This window comes from Hyla sarda, chromosome 11 (genome assembly GCF_029499605.1).
Source record: "Hyla sarda isolate aHylSar1 chromosome 11, aHylSar1.hap1, whole genome shotgun sequence".
Lineage (NCBI taxonomy): Eukaryota > Metazoa > Chordata > Amphibia > Anura > Hylidae > Hyla > Hyla sarda.
This window is the reverse complement of record NC_079199.1, coordinates 97,090,413-97,106,001: the sequence shown is the minus strand read 5'-3', so window position 1 is coordinate 97,106,001 and position 15,589 is coordinate 97,090,413. Positions and strand designations below refer to the sequence as shown.

At 43.9% G+C, this 15,589-nt stretch overlaps 1 protein-coding gene and 1 long non-coding RNA gene across 9 annotated transcripts in view; one reads left to right on the top strand and one right to left on the bottom strand.

Moving 5' to 3' along the window:
- The window catches only part of LOC130295599 (uncharacterized), a 205,758-nt gene that overhangs the window by 2,335 nt on the left and 187,834 nt on the right, over positions 1-15,589 (bottom strand). The gene's annotated exons all lie outside the window — the stretch shown is intronic.
- IGSF9 (immunoglobulin superfamily member 9) overlaps positions 1-15,589 on the top strand; it is a 111,823-nt gene that overhangs the window by 13,145 nt on the left and 83,089 nt on the right. For 6 of the 8 annotated variants that reach the window (XM_056546453.1, XM_056546450.1, XM_056546454.1 and 3 more), the window contains 2 exons: positions 5,757-6,128; positions 8,034-8,222. In XM_056546453.1, the coding sequence (XP_056402428.1) occupies positions 6,050-6,128; positions 8,034-8,222 (268 nt within the window). In that variant the 5' untranslated portion in view covers positions 5,757-6,049. Of the gene's footprint in view, positions 1-757; positions 794-5,508; positions 5,682-5,756; positions 6,129-8,033; positions 8,223-15,589 lie in introns of those variants that run through there. The other 2 variants (XM_056546452.1, XM_056546451.1) reach the window with 2 other exon arrangements.

Genomic DNA, 15,589 nt, shown 5'->3' with positions numbered 1-15,589 from the left:
TAGAGAGCAGTTACACCAGTTTATATACATTATTGGTGAGAGTCACTAGAGTATAGTGATCAGGACTTAGAGAGCAGTTACACCAGTTTATATACATTATTGGTGAGAGTCACTAGAGTATAGTGATGAGGACTTAGAGAGCAGTTACACCAGTTTATATACATTATTGGTGAGAGTCACTAGAGTATAGTGATCAGGACTTAGAGAGCAGTTACATCAGTTTATATACATTATTGGTGAGAGTCACTAGAGTATAGTGATGAGGACTTAGAGAGCAGTTACACCAGTTTATATACATTATTGGTGAGAGTCACTAGAGTATAGTGATCAGGACTTAGAGAGCAGTTACATCAGTTTATATACATTATTGGTGAGAGTCATTAGAGTATAGTGATTTGTACTACATACCGCATCACCAGGACATAGAGAACAGTAATATCACTGTATATACCTTACTGGTGAGAGTCACTAGAGTATACTGATCAGGACTTAGAGAGCAGTTACATCAGTTCATATACATTATTGGTGAGAGTCACTAGAGTATAGTGATCAGGACTTAGAGAGCAGTTACACCAGTTTATATACATTATTGGTGAGAGTCACTAGAGTATAGTGATCAGGACTTAGAGAGCAGTTACACCAGTTTATATACATTATTGGTGAGAGTCACTAGAGTATAGTGATCAGGACTTAGGGAGCAGTTACACCAGTTTATATACATTATTGGTGAGAGTCACTAGAGTATAGTGATCAGGACTTAGAGAGCAGTTACATCAGTTTATATACATTATTGGTGAGAGTCATTAGAGTATAGTGATTTGTACTACATACAGCATCACCAGGACATAGAGAACAGTAATATCACTGTATATACCTTACTGGTGAGAGTCACTAGAGTATACTGATCAGGACTTAGAGAGCAGTTACATCAGTTCATATACATTATTGGTTAGAGTCACTAGAGTATACTGATCAGGACTTAGGGGGAGATTTATCACAACCTGTGCAGAGGAAAAGTTGCCATAGCAACCAATCAGATCGCTTCTTTCATTATTCATAGGCCTTTTCTAAAATGAAAGAAGCGATCTGATTGGTTGCTATGGGCAACTGGGCAATTTTTGCTCCGCACATGTTTTGATCTCCCCTTAGAGAGAAGTTCCATCAGTTTATATACCTTATTGGTGAGATTCACTAGAGTATAGTGATCAGTATTATATACCAGACCTTCAGGACATAGAAAGTAGTGATAGCATTGAGGTCACCTACAGTATAGAGATCAATACTATACACTGGGTCACCAGGACATAGATGCCATGACATCACTGTATATACATTACTGGTGAAGTATAGTGATCAGGACTTAGAGCAGTTACATCAGTTTATATACATTGTTGGTGAGAGTCACTAGAGTATAATGATCAGTCTACACACCGCATCACCACGACATAAAGGGCTGTGATATCACTGTATATAAAATACTGTATTTTCCGGTGTATATGACGAGTGGGCATATAAGACGACCCCCAACTTTTACAGTTAAAATATAGAGTTTGGGATATACTCGCCGTATAAGACTACCCCTCTACCGCGATGTAAGGTACAGTGACTGGCTGGTTGTTGTATACAAAGTCTGCTTGGATTGGTCAGCTCTCCCTGTCTGCCCAGCCCTCCCTGTCTCCAAGACTATCAGAGCGGTACATGCCTCTTTCACTCGTCTGGCCCGCCCTTGTATCCTATTACCGTACCTCCTTCTCCGCCTCTCAGATCTCACACATGCTCCACCCTTGTACCTCCTTCTCCGCCTCTCAGATATCACACATGCGCCACCCTTGTACCCCATTACCGTACCTCCTTCTCCGCCTCTCAGATCTCACACATGCGCCACCCTTGTACCTCCTTCTCCGCCTCTCAGATATCACACATGCGCCACCCTTGTACCCCATTACCGTACCTCCTTCTCCGCCTCTCAGATATCACACATGCGCCACCCTTGTACCCGATTACCGTACCTCCTTCTCCGCCTCTCAGATCTCACACATGCGCCACCCTTGTACCCCATTACCGTACCTCCTTCTCCGCCTCTCTAATCTCGCAAATACACACTAGCGCCGCTTGTCAGATATTGCACATGTGCACCTGTGCCGCCTCTCAGATCTTGCACATTGACGCCTGCGCCGCCTCAGATCTCACACATGCGCACCGCTTCACTGTAGTCCTTAGGAGCGAGAGCTGAGAGGCAGAGAAAAAGGTATGGTAATAGGATACCCTGCGCTATCTCTATCCATACCCTGGGTGTCCCGGCCAACTGCAGCACCCGCCCTATAAGACGACCCCCGGCATATAAGACGACCCCCAACTTTTAAAAACATTTTCCTGGGTTGAAAAGTAGTCTAATATGCCAGAAAATACAGTACTTGTGAGAGGTCACAAGAGTCTAGTGATCAGTACTACACAACAGATCACCAGGACATAGTGGAGAGTGATATCACAATGTATATAGTTCACTAGTGAGAGTCACTAGAGTATAGTGATCAGTACTACGCATCAGATCCCACCAGACATAGAGGAGAGTGATATCACAATGTATATAGATCACTAGTGAGAGTCACTAGTGTATAGTGATCAGTACTACACATCAGATCTCACCAGATATAGAGGAGAGTGATATCACAATGTATATAGATCACTAGTGAGAGTCACTAGAGTATAGTGATCAGTACTACACATCAGATCCCACCAGATATAGAGGAGAGTGATATCACAATGTATATAGATAACTAGTGAGAGTCACTATAGTAAAGTGATCAGTACTACACATCAGATCACACCAGATATAGAGGAGAGTGATATCACAATATATATAGATCACTAGTGAGAGTCACTAGAGTATAGTGATCAGTACTACACATCAGATCACACCAGATATAGAGTGATATCACAATGTATATAGATCACTAGTGAGAGTCACTATAGTCTAGTGATCAGTACTATACACTCGATCACCACTATATATATATATATATATATATATATATATATATATATATATATAAATAATGACATCACTGTATATACGTTTCTAGTGAGAGGTCATTAGAGTATAGTGATCAGTCACAGTGATAATAGTATTAGCTCTTTAAAACGCAGCTTTTACTAATGTTATTTAAAATAAAGTGTCCTCAAAATCAAATAACATCAACATAAAGAGAAGATATATACAAACAAAATGGGAACAGGAGGTTAAACATTAATGGGTAGCCATTTCAAATGTTATTCTTCCATTTTAGTTTTCCTACCAATGTTCCCCTGATGAACCCCACATTGGCTCCTACTATCTATATTGGAGGGGGGAAACACGTCGGGACTGACACAATTGGTTGTGCCCATCTTTGGTATGTAGGAATTTACTTTGACAATTCAGGTGGGATCAGCAGTGAGGTGGTTCATGTTTAACCTCCTGTTCCCAGTTTGTTTGTATATATCTTCTCTTTATGTTGACCTCAATATTAGGTGACCTCAATAATTGCACTGATCTCTAGTGGACTCTCTCGCCAGGACATATAGGGATTTTTTGGGGATTTTTTTACCGCCGTTTTCAGGGCTTTTTGCCGGTAGTAATAATTGGAGTTTTTTTTTTACAGGATGATACCTGTAGTGTGAAAGGGGAAGTTCTTTTCTTTTTTGAATTTCTTTTCTGTCTGACCACAGTGCTCTCTGCTGACACCTCTGTCCGTGTCAGGAACTGTCCAGAGCAGTAGAGGTTTGCTATGGGGATTTTCTCCTGCTCTGGACTGTTCCTGATATGGACTGAGGTGTCAGCAGAGAGCCCCATGGAAAGACAGAAAAAGAAATTCAAAAAGAAAAGAACTTCCTGTGGGAAATACAGCAGCTGATAAGTACTGGAAGGATTAAGATTTTTAAATAGAAATGTGTTTAAATGTGTACAAATGTGTTTAAAGGGGTACTCCGCTGCTCAGCGTTTGGAACCCCTTTAAAGGGGTTATCCAGGAAAAAACTTTTTATATATATATATCAACTGGCTCCAGAAAGTTAAACAGATTTGTAAATTATTTCTATTAAAAAAATCTTAATCCTTCCAGTACTTATGAGCTTCTGAAGTTAAGGTTGTTCTTTTCTAAGTGCTCTCTGATGTCCCCAAATCCCCATAGCAAACCTCTTCTAAACTGGGCGGTTCCCGAGACACGTGTCATCAGAGAGCACTTAGACAGAAAAGAACAACCTTAACTTCAGAAGCTCATAAGTACTGAAAGGATTAAGATTTTTTAATAGAAGTAATTTACAAATCTGTTTAACTTTATGGAGCTAGTTGATATATAAAAAAAGTTTTTTCCTGGAATACCCCTTTAAAGTTCACTAGCCATACCAGATCACTAAGTAAAATCACTGTGTGTATATATATATATATATATATATATATATTACTACTTAGAAGTCAGTGTTTCCCAACCAGGGTGCCTCCAGCTGCTGCAAAACTACAACTCCCAGCATGCCCGGACAGCCGAAGGCTGTCCGGGCATGCTGGGAGTTGTAGTTTTGCAACAGCCTGAGGCTCCCTTCTTGGGAAACACTGACATAGACAGTGATTACAGCTCCCAGCAGATCTTTCTTACTGTTATATGTAAGGATTTGCTTTATCTATATTAGTTATCTCCTTATTTTTCTTTAATCCTCACTTTTTCCTATTTTTGGATGACATTTTGGTGGCTTCAGAACCAATTACCAGGTTTCCATAGAGTTCTGGTCTCAACATACGATCGTTTCAACATACAATGGTCGTCCCAGAACCAATAAATATTGTAACTTGAGGGATCACTGTATTTGAATATTTTTTTGTTTTTATTAATTATTCTTATTTTAGTAGAGGAGGGAATTTTTTGCATTTACTGTATTTGATTTTTTTTTTATTAATTATTATTATTTTAGTAGAGGAGGGAATTTTTTTCATTTACTGTATTTGATTTTTTTTTTTTATTAATTATTCTTATTTTAGTAGAGGAGGGAATTTTTTGCATTTACTGTATTTGATTTTTTTTTTAAATTAATTATTATTATTTTAGTAGAGGAGGGAATTTTTTTGCATTTATTGTATTTGATTTTTTGTTTTATTAATTATTATTATTTTAGTAGAGGAGGGAATTTTTTTCATTTACTGTATTAGATTTTTTTTTATTAATTATTATTATTTTAGTAGAGGAGGGAATTTTTTGCATTTACTGTATTTCATTTTTTTATTTTTTATTAATTATTATTATTTTAGTAGAGGAGGGAATTTTTTTCATTTACTGTATTAGATTTTTTTTTTATTAATTATTATTATTTTAGTAGAGGAGGGAATTTTTTGCATTTACTGTATTTCATTTTTTTATTTTTTATTAATTATTATTATTTTAGTAGAGGAGGGAATTTTTTGCATTTACTGTATTTCATTTTTTTTTAATTTTATTAATTATTATTATTTTAGTAGAGGAGGGAATTTTTTGCACCCTGGTTGGGAAACAAGGTGACCAGATCTACACCCGGATCTTCAGGTCAAGTTCACGGAGCAGCGTTGCGGAGTTCTCCTCCCCCGTCTCCTGTGCTTCTGTTCTGCTGTTAGCGCAGGAATTTGCTCTTCGCTGTTTGCTTTGCCCCCTGTTCATAGTTTAGTGGACACTCTGTAGGTAGGTGTGGACTGAGCAAACATTGACTAGGAGCAGCGGTGACTACTATTCTACTCATGAACTTCTCTGTTCCAGGTCTATAGGAGAACGCCAGGACGCGTACCCCGTAAGGAGAGAAGACGAGGACCCCGCTAGAAGACAAGCTGTTTGTTCTTCTGGATGTTTCTTAATGACTGGGGGTTCGGCGGCGCCTTAGGGTGACTCTTCAGCATTGTGGGGTTGGACTCCTGCCGGGGACTGAGTGACATTTATCAGGCACCGTCCATAGATCTCTGTGCTGCGGAGTGTTCAGGCACCCTGGAGGTCACCGCATTGGGGCTCCTGATGCTGCATGAAAGGACAGCTGAATTTACTGTGGCCGTCTGCCTATGTGTGGCTGGCAAGTGTGTGCTATGCATTTGGCTTCCTGGATATTCTTCCTCAGCCTGTCATTCTACTGCGTTGAAGGTAAGCGGACCTCACTGCGGCCCATCCGTCCAAAATATCCAAAATTCGGAACCACTTAAATGGGAATTCCAGGAAAAAACTTTTATATTTTTATATATATATCAACTGGCTCCAAAAAGTTAAACAGATTTGTAAATTACTTCTATTAAAAAATCTTAATCCTTCCAATAATTATCAGCTGCTGAAGTTGAGTTGTTCTTTTCTGTCTGGCAACACTGCTCTCTGCTGACATCTCTGCTTGTCTCAGGAACTGCACAGAGTAGAAGAGGTTTGCTATGGGGATTTGCTTCTACTCTGGACAGTTCCCGAGACAGGTGTCATCAGAGAGCACTTAGACAGAAAAGAACAACTCAACTTCAGCAGCTCATAAGTACTGGAAGGATTAATAATTTTTTTTTTTTAAAGAAGTAATTTACAAATTATAACTTTCTGGAGCCAGTTGATATATATATATATATATATAAGTTTTTTAAGTTTTTTCCTGGATAACTTCTGTGCAGATTTGATGCACAGATTTTCTGCACAGGATTTTCTGCTGCAGATTTCAATGTAAACAGAACACAGCTTGAAATCCTGCGCATCAAATCTGCGCAAAATACTGTATGTGTGAATAGACCCTAAAGGGGTATTCCGGTGAAAAGCTATTATTTTCATATCAACTGGCTCCAGAAAGTTAAACAGATTTGTAAATTACTTCAATTAAAAAATCTTAATCCTACCAGTACAGAAGTTGAGTTGCTCTTTTCTGTCTGACAACAGTGCTCTCTGCTGACACCTCTGTCTGTCTCAGGAACTGTTCAGAGAAGGAGCAAATCCCCATAGCAAACCTCACCTGCTCTGGACAGTTCCTGAGACAGACAGAGGTGTCAGCAGAGAGCACTGTTGTAGGACAGAAAAGAACGCAACTTCAGCAGCTGATAAGTACTGGAAGGATTAAGATTTTTTAATAGAAGTAATTTACAAATCTGTTTAACTTTCTGGAGCTAGTTGATAAATTTGTTTTTCACTGGAATACCCCTTTAAACCTGGATCTTGGACGTAGATAACATATAGCGGCCATTTCTGACCGTTCTATGGAACGGTCATATAGTCACCGGGTCACCTGGGCTTTATAGAAATACACAGATCTGCTGGACATTGCGTTGTCATCTCTACATATATTCTGCAGTTTATTACACTACTGACTTGTCTTAAGATCTGCAGAACATTGTTCTGTCATCTCTAGATATATTCTGCAGATCATTACACTGACTTGTCTTGAGGTCAGCAGAACATTGCTCTGTCATCTCTAGATATATTCTGCAGATTATTACACTGACTTGTCTTGAGGTCTGCAGAACATTGCTCTGTCATCTCTAGATATATTCTGCAGATCATTACACTGACTTGTCTTGAGGTCAGCAGAACATTGCTCTGTCATCTCTAGATATATTCTGCAGATCATTACACTGACTTGTCTTAAGGTCTGCAGAACATTGCTCTGTCATCTCTAGATATATTCTGCAGATTATTACACTGACTTATCTTAAGGTCTGCAGAACATTGCTCTGTCATCTCTAGATATATTCTGCAGATTATTACACTGACTTGTCTTGAGGTCTGCAGAACATTGCTCTGTCATCTCTAGATATATTCTGCAGATTATTACACTGACTTGTCATAAGATCTGCAGAACATTGCTCTGTTCCCTCTGACAGATATGTAGTGATTTATTCTTTTTTATATAAATTTCATTCTTATAGTTAGTACAATTAAAAAAAAAAGACATGTGTCCAACAAGGGATAGTCCTCAGATTATTCCTCCACTGTCTTCTCTAGAGATCTGCAGAGCATTGCTCTGTCCCCCCAAACCCCCGGTCAGGTACATAGTCTTCCCTATGTCACGCTGGTGTCTTCTTCCCTCAGGTACCATCCGATCGGACGCTCAGGCTGTGGTTGGCCGTGTAGGAGAGAGTGCGGTGCTGCCGTGCAGCCTCCTCCAGGACGCGGGCCGCCCTCCCCTCTATGTCATCGAGTGGGTGCGCTTTGGCTTCATCCTCCCCATTTTTATCAAATTTGGCCTCTTCTCCCCTCGTGTCGACCCTCAATATCTTGGTAAGTGTTCGAGATATAAATGGCCGCAGACATAAAGGTCCTTTATCATCGATGCCAGTGATCTTCGTGTAGTATATCCAATATTCTCTACTATATAAGTGGTGATGTCATCAATTATATCTGGTGAATGGTGATGTCATATCTAATAGTTGGCGAGCCTCCTGTTATAGTACTCCGGTGTTTCCCAACCAGAGTGCCTCCAGCTGTTGTGAAACTACAACTCCCAGCATGCCCGGACAGCCGAAGGCTGTCCGGGCATGCTGGGAGTTGTAGTTTCACAACAGCTGGAGGCACTCTGGTTGGGAAACACTGGAGTACTCTCTCTATTCATCGGTCTTTAACACTGTCTATAGTATTGAAGAGTTTGGCTGCTTTCTTTCAAACATGGCTGCTTACTTTCAAAACTGTGCCACACCTGTTTTCTGGTTGTGTCAGGTATTGCAGCACAGAGCCATGCACATCAGTGCAGACCCATTGACAAGTGTGGTGCTGTTTCTAGAAGTTTCCTTCCAATATAAAGACCACAACAAGCACCGCCTATGGACAGTCATTCATAATTGATGACTGTCCATGGACAGTCGTCCATACTGGATGACTGACCATGGACATTCTTCCATATTGGATGATTGCCCATGGACAGTCGTGCATATTGGATGATTGCCCATGGACAGTCGTCCATATTGGATGATTGCCCATGGACAGTCGTCCATATTGGATGATTGCCCATGGACAGTCGTGCATATTGGATGATTGCCCATGGACAGTCGTCCATATTGGATGATTGCCCATGGACAGGCGTCCATATTGGATGATTGCCCATGGACAGTCGTCCATATTGGATGATTGCCCATGGACAGTCGTCCATATTGGATGATTGCCCATGGACAGTCGTCCATATTGGACGATTGCCCATGGACAGTCGTCCATATTGGATGAGTGCCCATGGACAGTCGTCCATATTGGATGATTGCCCATGGACAGTCGTCCATATTGGATGATTGCCCATGGACAGTCGTCCATATTGGATGATTGCCCATGGACAGTCGTCCATATTGGATGATTGCCCATGGACAGGCGTCCATATTGGATGATTGCCCATGGACAGTCGTCCATATTGGATGATTGCCCATGGACAGGCGTCCATATTGGATGATTGCCCATGGACAGTCGTCCATATTGGATGATTGCCCATGGACAGTCGTGCATATTGGATGATTGCCCATGGACAGTCGTCCATATTGGAGCCTATAAGAAGCAGGTGGAGGTTTTCTGGGTTTCGGGAACAAGGATCTCGTAATGTAACCGGGAGATAAATCCTGGTGGAGTCCTAGGCCGGTAGCTTCATGCTGTGTGTCAGGATATGTGTCATAGTTACGGTTGTGCGGACGCTGGTGACTGACAGTAGTCGCTGAGATCAGTATCTGTCACCAGAGCCCGGGGATTGGGTTTCATGGGCAGACACAGGCCTCCTGTTCCTTACCTGCTGTAATATAAACATCTCAGGCCCACGGCGGGCGTAGGTGGTGCGCGCTCTTAGGGGAATGAGGAAGCGAACGCATGAGTGACTCTATAAAGGAGGGTGCAGGCGGGGGTGCAGCGGGTCACTGGTGCCTGATGACAGACTGGCATGTATTATTAGTTACAATCTACCCTGGTATCATACTTGCTGTACTGTAGGAAGGCTTCCCTCTGATCATCCATTCTGCTATCTTGATTGTCAGCTCTTGTTGCGCGAAATGGGGGGGACAGTTAGGGTTAGCAAGCAACTTTTCTAGGCTGTAGGCAGATGAAGGGTTAATCAGCCATGGGGAATTTAAGACGTCTCGCGGTTTTGCCTCAGGTGTCAGACCGCATTAATCACGCTTTATTGCAAATTGAGGGCAAAGGGGGGGCTAATACTTGACTGTCGGAGGGGTGGGGGCAAGTCGTGAATTAATGAATTAATACTCTTGTGTAGACTGGGGTTACCCCTTTTTTTTCTTTTAGATTAAGGCCAGGGCAAAGCAGAGACTTCAGCAATAATCCCAGACACATGCAGGTCAAGTGACCTAAATCGAGCCTCAGCCCAGCCCCCCCCTAGTGCAATCGGAAGGCTACATGACTTCCATGGTCTTCAGTTATGTTGAAAACCGAAGATGACTACAACTGGGTTCTAGATGCATCATGGTGTTCTAGCTATGAGATGCACCAATAATATTGACTCCTGTCCCAGGAAATTGGACACTGCATTGACTCTATAGCACCATGTTTATAAAGGAATAATGGAGGCAGGTGATCCCTTCATTGGGGTATTCACTGGGTGGCCCCCGTCCGGTTTAATAGGGTATATAGGTATAAATTCTTGAAGTTCGAAATAAAGGTTTCAACATCCCCCGCTTGACCAACATCCCCCGCATGTTCTATAATACAGGGGGGGGGGGATGACTACCAGATACTTCTGGTGGCATTTATCTCTGTGACAAGCAATATAATCGGCCAGATAAACACCAACCTGCCCAATCTAAGTCTGGAGTCTCCAGTAGACAATAATTTGTTGGTGGAAACCACAAAAGTCGACAAGATCACCCAAGAATGAGATCTTTGGTGCTATGTCACAGTCCCGCCCTTCTACTAGGTTGTCACAGTCCCGCCCTTCTATTAAGTGGTCACATTCCCGCCCATTTACTAGGTTGTCACAGTCCCGCCCTTCTATTAAGTTGTCACAGTCCCACCCATTTACTAGGTTGTTACAGTCCCCCCGATTTACTAGGTTTTCACAGTCCCGCCCATTTACTAGGTTGTCAGTCCCGCCCATTTACTAAATTGTCGCATTCCCGCCCATTTACTAGGTTGTCACAGTCCCGCCCATTTACTAAATTGTCGCATTCCCGCCCATTTACTAGGTCGTCACAGTCCCGCCCATTTACTAGGTCATCACAGTCCCGCCCATTTACTAGGTTGTCACAGTCCCACCCATTTACTAGGTTGTCACAGTCCCACCCATTTACTAGGTTGTCACAGTCCCACCCAATTACTAGTTGTCACAGCTCTGCCCATTTACTAGGTTATCACAGTCCACCCATTTACTAGGTTATCACAGTTCTGCCCATTTACTAGGTTGTCACAGTCCCGCCCATTTACTAGGTTATCACAGTCCCGCTCATTTACTAGGTTGTCACAGTCCTGCCCATTTACTAGGTTGTCACAGTCCCGACCATTTACTAGGTTATCACAGTCCCGCCCATTTACTAGGTTGTCACAGTCCACCCATTAACTAGGTTGTGACAGTCCTGCCCATTTACTAGGTTGTCACAGTCCTGCCCATTTACTAGGTTGTCACAGTCCTGCCCATTTACTAGGTTGTCACAGTCCAGACCATTTACTAGGTTATCACAGTCCCACCCATTTACTAGGTTATCACAGTCCCACCCATTTACTAGGTTATCACAGTCCCACCCATTTACTAGGTTATCACAGTCCACCCATTTACTAGGTTATCACAGTCCCACCCATTTACTAGGTTGTCACAGTCCCGCCCATTTACTAGGTTATCACAGTCCCGCCCATTTACTAGGTTATCACAGTCCCGCCCATTTACTAGGTTATCACAGTCCACCCATTTACTAGGTTGTCACAGTCCTGCCCATTTACTACACTGTCACAGTCCCGACCATTTACTAGGTTGTCACAGCCCCACCCCCTCTATTAGACCATCTCAGAGTTTCTCAACCAGCGTGCCTCCAGCTGTTGCAAAACTACAACTGCCAATCATCAAATATGTATATATAAAAGAGAACTCCTGACAAAAAATATTTTTTTTCCGGCTATTTCCGGTATATGTTTCGTTTTTTTTTCGTTTTTTTTTTCGTGGCTTGTTAGGATTCTACGGGGCCTCATTGTCTGGGCTATGTTGGTATTTAATAAAGACATAATGACTCCATTGTGGGTGCCCGGATAGCCATGATGAGTCCCGGGATTAATTTGCCTTAATAGTCGTCATTATCAGGTGAGCAAACACCCAAAAACCGTCTCAACGCTCTGGACCTACATTTCTTGTCAGGAGATGATCCAGGGTCGTGTCACCAGAGATGAGTGAAGCTCCTATTCTCTGGGGACGACAAGCATTGTCTCCTGGGGGAACAAAAGCTCCTTTATCTTCTCTGCAAGGGAGGGGCCCCAACGGTCACATCAGAACAAGTGCGCCTCGGGCCCTGGGGTGTGGAGCGTACGGGCCGTTCACAGGGATATGTCTGCTTGGAATGTTTCTGTGTCATTGGGATTAGGTTAGTCAGTATATCAGAGAAGAGTGGGGGGGGGGGGGTGTATTTACAGCCACATTACTTTGAGACGATGAATGTGTGAATGTAAACTCCTCGCGACTCACACGACTTGTTAAAAACAAAGAAAAATCAACATGAGGGGGGGTTTAAGAGAAAAAGATTCTTAGTCCTTGTTTTTCCCTATGTTTTTCATGGTCCCGGACGAGACCCCAACCATAAGGAAACGTGACAAAAAAAAAAAAAAAAAAAATCTAAATCTTTCCTCCCATACTTTTTTATTGGGGAAGTGACTATGACAAGCCTGAATGGTGCCAACAAATAGTGCCCAGAACAATTGTTACTGTTTTAGTATTTAATTTTTGGGAAACTAGAGAGTTGGTCACCAATAGAACCTTCCCACTTAGTCTATTTTCTCTTTTGACCAAATTGGATTTTCTAGTTACAGTACTTAATAGGTGGCTGAACATAGGCGTTTACTCAGGTCTGGAATTTGAGAACCAGGCTTAAAGGGTTACTCCCTCCAAAGTATCTAATCCCCCTATTAGGTATGGTAATTTAGCCCTGGTTTACCTGTGTAACCAGTTAGGAATTTTACCGACTCTTCATAAAATCTACTTTGCTTCCACAGTCAAGAAACTGTTGTCACAGCCCCCACTCTCTTACTAGTTTGTCACAGCCCCCACTCTCTTACTAGTTTGTCACAGCCCCCACTCTCTTACTAGGTTGTCAGAGCCCCCACTCTCTTACTAGGTTGTCAGAGCCCCCACTCTCTTACTAGGTTGTCAGAGCCCCCACTCTCTTACTAGGTTGTCAGAGCCCCCACTCTCTTACTAGGTTGTCAGAGACCCCGCTCTCTTACTAGGTTGTCAGAGCCCCCACTCTCTTACTAGGTTGACAGAGCCCCCTCTCTCTTACTAGGTTGTCATAGCCCCCACTCTCTTACTAGGTTGTCACAGCCCCCACTCTCTTACTAGGTTGTCAGAGCCCCCACTCTCTTACTAGGTTGTCAGAGCCCCCACTCTCTTACTAGGTTGTCAGAGCCCCCACTCTCTTACTAGGTTGTCAGAGCCCCCACTCTCGTACTAGGTTGTCAGAGACCCCGCTCTCTTACTAGATTGTCAGAGCCCCCACTCTCTTACTAGGTTGTCAGAGCCCCCACTCTCTTACTAGGTTGTCACAGCCCCCACTCTCTTACTAGGTTGTCAGAGCCCCCACTCTCGTACTAGGTTGTCAGAGCCCCCACTCTCTTACTAGGTTGTCAGAGCCCCCACTCTCTTACTAGGTTGTCAGAGCCCCCACTCTCTTACTAGGTTGTCACAGCCCCCACTCTCTTACTAGGTTGTCACAGCCCCCACTCACTTACTAGGTTGTCACAGCCCCCACTCACTTACTAGGTTGTCAGAGCCCCCACTCTCTTACTAGGTTGTCAGAGCCCCCACTCTCTTACTAGGTTGTCAGAGCCCCCACTCTCTTACTAGGTTGTCAGAGCCCCCACTCTCTTACTAGGTTGTCAGAGCCCCCACTCTCATACTAGGTTGTCAGAGCCCCCACTCTCTTACTAGGTTGTCAGAGCCCCCACTCTCTTACTAGGTTGTCAGAGCCCCCACTCTCTTACTAGGTTGTCAGAGCCCCCACTCTCTTACTAGGTTGTCAGAGCCCCCACTCTCTTACTAGGTTGTCAGAGCCCCCACTCTCTTACTAGGTTGTCAGAGCCCCCACTCTTCCACTAGGTTGTCACAGCCCCCACTCTCTTACTAGGTTGTCAGAGCCCCCACTCTCTTACTAGGTTGTCACAGCCCCCACTCTCTTACTAGGTTGTCAGAGCCCCCACTCTCTTACTAGGTTGTCACAGCCCCCACTCTCTTACTAGGTTGTCACAGCCCCCACTCTCTTACTAGATTGTCACAGCCCCCGCTCTCTTACTAGGTTGTCAGAGCCCCCACTCTCTTACTAGGTTGTCAGAGCCCCCACTCTCTTACTAGGTTGTCACAGCCCCCACTCTCTTACTAGGTTGTCAGAGCCCCCACTCTCTTACTAGGTTGTCACAGCCCCCACTCTCTTACTAGGTTGTCACAGCCCCCGCTCTCTTACTAGGTTGTCAGAGCCCCCACTCTCTTACTAGGTTGTCACAGCCCCCGCTCTCTTACTAGGTTGTCAGAGCCCCCGCTCTCTTACTAGGTTGTCACAGCCTCCGCTCTCTTACTAGGTTGTCAGAGCCCCCACTCTCGTACTAGGTTGTCAGAGCCCCCACTCTCTTACTAGGTTGTCAGAGCCCCCACTCTCTTACTAGGTTGTCACAGCCCCCACTCTCTTACTAGGTTGTCAGAGCCCCCACTCTCTTACTAGGTTGTCAGAGCCCCCACTCTCTTACTAGGTTGTCACAGCCCCCACTCTCTTACTAGGTTGTCACAGCCCCCGCTCTCTTACTAGGTTGTCACAGCCCCCACTCTCATACTAGGTTGTCACAGCCCCCACTCTCATACTAGGTTGTCAGAGCCCCCACTCTCTTACTAGGTTGTCAGAGCCCCCACTCTCTTACTAGGTTGTCAGAGCCCCCACTCTTCCACTAGGTTGTCACAGCCCCCACTCGCTTACTAGGTTGTCAGAGCCCCCACTCTCTTACTAGGTTGTCAGAGCCCCCACTCTCTTACTAGGTTGTCAGAGCCCCCACTCTCTTACTAGGTTGTCAGAGCCCCCACTCTCTTACTAGGTTGTCAGAGCCCCCACTCTCTTACTAGGTTGTCAGAGCCCCCACTCTTCCACTAGGTTGTCACAGCCCCCACTCTTCCACTAGGTTGTCACAGCCCCCACTCGCTTACTAGGTTGTCAGAGCCCCCACTCTCTTACTAGGTTGTCAGAGCCCCCACTCTCTTACTAGGTTGTCAGAGCCCCCACTCTCTTACTAGGTTGTCAGAGCCCCCACTCTCTTACTAGGTTGTCAGAGCCCCCACTCTCTTACTAGGTTGTCAGAGCCCCCACTCGCTTACTAGGTTGTCAGAGCCCCCACTCTCTTACTAGGTTGTCACAGCCCCCACTCTCTTACTAGGTTGTCAGAGCCCCCACTCTCTTACTAGGTTGTCAGAGCCCCCACTCTCTTACTAGGTTGTC